Raw genomic sequence first — 6,843 nt, 5'->3', positions numbered from 1 at the left:
TAGAATTAAAGCTATGACCATCCATTTATGATCTGAAACATATTAGATGGGTTAGACTGTTTAGGGGGTTTTCCCCAGAAAGAACTTAACAGTTCACTCTATACAAAAGTTATGATGTAATACTTAATACATGGGAGGGACCATAGAAAAATATGGCAATTGTTGAAATAGTTGAGAACTGACTAGTCATCCAAGTTCAAGAGGTGAATGTTTAATAAATCTCAACTCTAATTAACTGACAGGGCTAATTATCATTTTCTTAACCTTGTTCTAAGGCCTTGTAAACAAAATAGATTGTTCACTTGGCTTAGCAAGCTAGCCTCTTTCAAAATATTTGTGAAATAGGGCAAAATCAAAAGTTCCTTAAAGGAAAGGGCCCTTAACCTTTTATAGGGTAGAGTTGTATTGGTGTCGTGTAAGCTATGCTGTGTTTATCTTGATAACGTTCAAACTTCACTTGTCTGTCTACGGCCGGTATCGTATTTTCAGTATCGAAAAATATGCTGCAAGCCTAAAGAGTCAGAAGTGAGGTAGCTGATTTTTGCTTAGCTCGGGGATCAACTCTTGGCAAGATGAAATCTCTGGTGGCAAACCCCTCAGGATGGCAAAGTCTGATTACATTCTCAGTGTTGCTTCTTGCTTGTATAGCAGGATTTTCAGCCCGTCTCTTTGCTGTGATCAGATTCGAGAGTATCATCCATGAATTTGACCCTTGGTAAGCGAATCTGTACTTGTGTTTGTTACCTAGCTCTGTTATTTTATTGATCTACTAGCTGTTGTGCCTGTGCTTTGCCATGGTTTAGAATACTTTAGTAAGAAAAAAATTCTCTGTCAGTAGGAAACTGTCACACTGCGTGCTCCCGGGGCTTTGCGGCTTGTGCATGAGGTCACGCTTTGCACTCCCTTGCCTTCGCCCCTGAAAACTAATATTGTCCCTGAGTCTTGTCTCAAAGAAATGAAACTCAAAACTGAAAGCGAGAAAAAATATTAAACTAGGAATACTCCTTAAGCAAGTATCTTCCCTCTTATAAAAGGATTTTTGTAATGTCCCATTGACGCGCCTTATGCACAACTACCGAAATGAAAACTCAAAACTGAAAGTGAGAGAAAATAAACATAGGAAAAGTTTTGCTGGCCTCAAAGTGTGTTCCCCGGGTATTTCTTATGGGGGGACTAAAAAATGTCAATATCTCGGGAACGGTTGGGAATTTTAAAGGTCTGATAATTTTTTTGGGTAGATACGACAATTTTACTAGGGGTTTTTGGGGGGACTAAAAAACGTCAATATCTCGGGAACGGTTGGGAATTTTAAAGGTCTGATAATTTTTTGGGGTAGATACGACAATTTTACCGGGGGTTTCCGTTTACACTTTTTTGATATCTATCATAGTTTGCTCTAAACAATTCGGACAGACATACATAAATACATACATGACCCAGGGGTTTTCGTTTACACTTTTTTGATATCTATCATAGTTTGCTCTAAACAATTCGGACAGACATACATAAATACATACATGACCCGTTCATATTTCCCTTTTATATAGATTTTTCCTTCATTAAACCTGGGGCCTTCTTCACTCAAAAGGTGTAGGTATCCACTTTATTCCATGTACATAGTTTACTGTCCCATCAGACAACTTTAGGTAGGTACATCAACATTCATAATTATCAACAATTATTTCATTTATGATTTCTTGATTTTTCAGGTTCAACTACAGATCTACTGCTTATATGGTGGAGCATGGCTTCTACAACTTCCTCAACTGGTTTGACGAGAGGGCATGGTATCCTCTCGGACGTATTGTAGGTGGTACTGTTTATCCAGGGTTGATGTTGACATCAGGGTGTATTCATTACGTTCTACATGCTCTTAACATCCCAATTCACATCAGAGACATCTGTGTGTTTCTGGCTCCCATATTCAGGTTTGTTACCTCACACCCATTACATTAACCCTTGCTAGTCCCATGTTACCATATAGCACAAAAGATCCATGAATGGGTATAACATCTTTATTGATTTGTTCACAAGTACTTAAAGATTTTTTACTACAATAAAACTTTGAAAAACATGGGTAAAAAGGCTCTTGGTCACATAAATTCTTACTGTGAAGGAAAAATGTAACAATAAAGAACTCATACCCAAATACCTAATATACCTACCTATGTACCTATCTAGATTCTTCAGTCATGAAAAGTAGGATACCTAAGTACCTGTTTACAGTAGTTTAGTTTAGTTTTACAATAATCTCCTTAGTAGTTTAGCTTGAGCTTTCAAATAAGTCAAAATAAAATTTCCTATAGTGCATCCTGAATATTTCTTATATTTGCAGTGGTTTAACAGCAGTGTCCACATATTTGCTGACCAAAGAGTTGTGGAGTGCTGGAGCAGGCTTGTTTTCTGCCTGTTTCATTGCAATTGTCCCAGGATACATCAGTAGATCAGTTGCTGGAAGTTATGACAACGAGGGTATTGCCATCTTTGCTCTTCAGTTCACTTACTATCTATGGGTATGTATCTGACCCACTTTATTGTGAATAGATAGACTCAACTATTGGATAAATTAACATATTTTGCTTGATTCAGCAGAATACAGTCAGGTTGATGGTGTACATTTCTGTGCAAAATAATTGTCCCTATAGAAAGCATAATGATAAATTTACAGAACATAAAATAGTACATTGCATATGAGTGGCATTTCATCCTAAATTCTAAAAAAAAATTCATATACATGACCATACAACATAACAAATTTATTTGCAATCTGTTTTCACATCTGTAGACAGATGTCTGTAGATGTTCAAACCAAATACCTAGGTACCATAATATCTTGTTTACCCAAGTGACATTTTTTCAAACCACTTTACCTCTCAATTGTTGGACAATATAATGGTTTGAATATTGCTTTTTTCCCTATTTAATGAGAATGGTAATGGAACTAGGTATCTACTACACAGTTTTATATGCACAAATCTAATCACCAGATACAGTGGGCACAATAGTTTACTTGTAAAATGTGTTTGAGCCAAACTGTCCAATTGTCCATATAGAAATGGGGTGAATACTCAAACACTTTAGTAGACAAAAAGCCCACTCTGATGCCTAGGTGTAGGGGCAAACAGCTCTAAAAGTTGGGTTAAGCTTCTACATACCAAGAACTTGACAATGCCATTGGCTACCGTTTCTCTGAGGATACCTATCTAATAATATTGTGTATTGATGTTTTTCTTCCTTGTAGGTAAAATCGGTCAAAACAGGCTCAGTGTTTTGGGCTGCACTGACAGCTCTCTCCTATTTCTACATGGTGAGTAGTTCTTTACAAATAAATTGCTATTTCTTTTCTCTTTCTTTTTTTCCCCCAAGGGTTTCTTTACAAAGCATGGATTTCTGTAATTTGACTAATGTACCTACCTACTATCTTTTTATTGCTTTGCATTGAAACATTTGCTGTATTGGACTTAATAGGTCTATGTCATAAGAACAAAGTAAGTTTCAACTCGATGATTTTGCACAAGAAATTCTGTGATAAAGAACAATCTCTAAGTAACTGTTCATCTTAAATAAAAAAAAAAAAAAATGCCTGCTGCACAGGTCCCTGTGACCTCAAAAGTGCAGCTTTCCAATCAACACCGAGGTGCAATAAAAACCTTGATTTAACTCTCGTAGTATTGACTTGACTTTCTTGCTTGTTTTGTCCAGGTCTCCGCATGGGGTGGCTACGTGTTCATCATCAACTTGATTCCCCTGCACGTCTTCGCCCTTCTGATCATGGGCCGCTATTCCAATCGTATCCTGACCTCGTACTGTACTTTCTACATTCTCGGCCTCATACTGAGTATGCAGATTCCGTTTGTCGGATTCCAGCCTATACGTACCAGCGAACACATGGCTGCTTCAGGTGAGAATCAACAAATGTTAAAGTCAAATGCTTGTCTAATATTTTAATATTTATTTCATTTACTAGTGGTTGACCCGTCCTTTGTACGGGATCAGCGCGGCGTAAGAGGTTTGATATCTGTAACTGTTAACTGTTAAGGTCTTATCGTCCCGAAATGGAAGAGAGGAGGACAGGATAGGAGAAAGCCAGCCGTTCCGAGAACGAACATTATCCGTTTAGGATAAAATCCGCCCCGGGTGGGAATCCAAACCGCGACCTAGCGCTTACAAGGTAGAATAGAATAGAATAGATTATACCCTGTTTATACTGCCAGAATGAGACTGAAAAGTCCCTTTACTCCCGCAGTCTAAACAAGGTCTCGTTATCTCCCTCCGATCCCGAGACCGAAACAAGGTCTCAACCAAGCTAACTAGACTGGCTCTCTGTGTTGAAAATCAATTCCTACGAACTGTTCGGCGAATACATGTTGTCAAGTTTTTCACGGTTACAGTTTAGTACTGGCTAGGTATGATTGATGCTCGCTGAAAACAATCTAATTAATACTACAGAGATCATAAAAAAAAATCGGAAAATCGGAAAATCTTTTGTCCAAAGAATGAAATGAACTAATTTATTTTCATTCTCAGGTGTTTTCGTGTTGATTCTGGCCGTGGGAGCTCTAAGTTACCTGCAGGGCATTCTATCCAAGTCAGACTACAAATCATTCAAGTATTTCTTCGTCTGGGCCACATTACTAGCAGCCGGTGCTGTATTCCTCACTGTGGTAGTACTCACCTACGCTGGTTACATTGCACCCTGGAGTGGAAGGTAAAAAATATGTATTTTATTTTATTATTATTATTTTTTTTTAACAAAGTCCTCTTTAGGGATGGGCTATTTTTTAAGGGGTTTAAGTAACTAAATAACTACCACCTATTGAGGTCTTATCACCCCAAAGTCGAAGAAAGAAGATTGAAAGGAGAAAGCCAGCCGTTCATAGAACGAACCTTATGTGATTAGGGTAAAGCTCACCCTTGGCGGGAATCGAACCTGCGATTTAGCGCTTACAAGGCGGATGCGCTACCGCCCAAGCTAACAAGCCTGGCAAGAACGAGTTTCAAATGACGCTTGATGATTTTTTTTCCTGTCTTGTGATATTCTCATCAGAATTTTTCGTATTTCGACTGTAATAATTTTATTGTGATTGTAGTAAATTCTGGTCACAAATGTCATTCCCCGCTTAATACACTGCTCTAAATATTATGACTTAACTTGGACTCGAACCACTAACATCCAGATCCAAAGTCCACCGTGCTAATCACTACACCACTGAGGTTGGTTAATGTAAGAGTAATAGCCCATCGACACTCCTTCTGGAGAAGGGCACTTTATTAGTTGATACAATAGGTAAAACAATTAAAATTGTTAATAAAATTGTCTTACCTATTGTACTTATTATTCTTCTGTAAAAAGTGTCGATGGGCTGTTACTGAAGTTGGTTCATGATCACGATCGTGCTTATTTCAGATTCTACTCGCTATGGGACACCACCTACGCCAAGATTCACATCCCCATTATTGCCTCTGTGTCCGAACATCAGCCCACCACTTGGTTCTCCTTCTTCTTCGACCTTCACATTCTGGTGTGCACATTCCCCGTGGGTGTCTGGTACTGCATTCGGAACATCAATGACGAACGAGTTTTCAGTAAGTAACCTTAGTTCTTAGAATTGAACCAATTCCTTAGTCTAAGAATTGAACAAAGTCCTTAGTCTAAGAATTGAACGAATTCCTTAGTCTAAGAATTGACCCGATTCCCTTAGTCTAAGAATTGACCTGATTCCCTTAGTCTAAGTGCCTTGTTTGCCATCAATTTCCATACTTCAATAATCTTTTTACAGTGGTAATGCCGCCACTAGTCGCTACCTGAAGCTACTCGGTTGTCCTCACGAGGCTGAGTGCACCCCGAACTCCAAGCACAGAGCCGAAAAAATTTCGACCCCGCCGGGAATCGAACCCGGGACCTCCGGCGTGCAAGTCTAGTGTGTTACCCACTCGGCCACGGAGGTTGCCACAAAGTTCGTAACTTTTTACCGTCTATTTCAGTCGTTCTGTACGCCATCAGTGCCGTCTACTTCGCCGGTGTCATGGTGAGACTCATGTTGACTCTGACCCCCGCTGTGTGTGTTCTGTCCGGTATTGCTTTCTCCCATGTGTTCTCCCTCTATCTGAGAGAGGATGAGGGGGGAGTGGGAGGCGACAACAGCGATGAAGACAGCAAGAAACCCGCCGCCCCCGTACAACTTGATCGGGTAAGTTTGTTTTAATTAATTTTTGTTTTTAAAAGATGAGTTTTTCACAGCCGTTTTTATTTTGTAGCAATGAAACAACTGCTACATTAGACGCATGTGGTCTGTGTCGTAGCATGCCCATCCCGTAGTATGCCTCTCATCAGATGGACGAGAAGAGACACAATACTTCCCATTTAGGTGCTGGGTCAACACTAGAACACCAGAGTACGAGTACAAATTTTTGTCGATGGTAGGATTCAAACCCGGGACCTTCTGCACGACAAGAAAGCGCATTACCACTGGACCAACCGTGCCCCTAATTTTCTGGAAAATTAATGGAATTTAATTCAGGGAAAAGCGTATAAACCCTGAGTTTGACAGAGTTTTTTTAACGTTGTATATTAGGTATTTATATTATAAATTCACTCATGGCCGGCGAGACGATCCGAGTTTTAACTCGATTTAAATTTAACTCTTGGATTAAGCAATCTGATTGGTTGATTTCAAAATTTTCAGCCAATCAAATCGCTTAATCCGGGAGTTACTGATCAAGTTTAACCCTCGTATAAAGCAATCTGATTGGTTGATTTCAAAATTTTCAGCCAATCAGATAGCTTAAGCCAAGAGTTAAAATCCAAATTTAAACTCTGGATTGTTGCCTCGGTCATAAATA

The 6,843-nt window shown here is 39.2% G+C and overlaps 1 protein-coding gene across 1 annotated transcript; it reads left to right on the top strand.

The window, feature by feature from the left end:
- Window positions 1-405: 405 nt before the first annotated feature.
- On the top strand, window positions 406-6,191 carry LOC103518322 (dolichyl-diphosphooligosaccharide--protein glycosyltransferase subunit STT3B-like; the record flags this gene model as incomplete). Its single annotated transcript, XM_008483385.2, has 8 exons — window positions 406-715; window positions 1,710-1,928; window positions 2,336-2,513; window positions 3,242-3,307; window positions 3,703-3,901; window positions 4,528-4,708; window positions 5,408-5,586; window positions 5,986-6,191. Coding segments are annotated over exons 1-8 (1,371 nt in total), but the record flags the coding sequence as incomplete, so codon positions are not given.
- Between the last annotated feature and the right edge of the window lie 652 nt (window positions 6,192-6,843).

The sequence above is a fragment of the Diaphorina citri genome, unplaced genomic scaffold, assembly GCF_000475195.1.
Source record: "Diaphorina citri unplaced genomic scaffold, Diaci psyllid genome assembly version 1.1 scaffold2154, whole genome shotgun sequence".
In the NCBI taxonomy this organism is placed as follows: domain Eukaryota; kingdom Metazoa; phylum Arthropoda; class Insecta; order Hemiptera; family Psyllidae; genus Diaphorina; species Diaphorina citri.
This window is presented reverse-complemented; position numbering and strand designations above follow the sequence as displayed.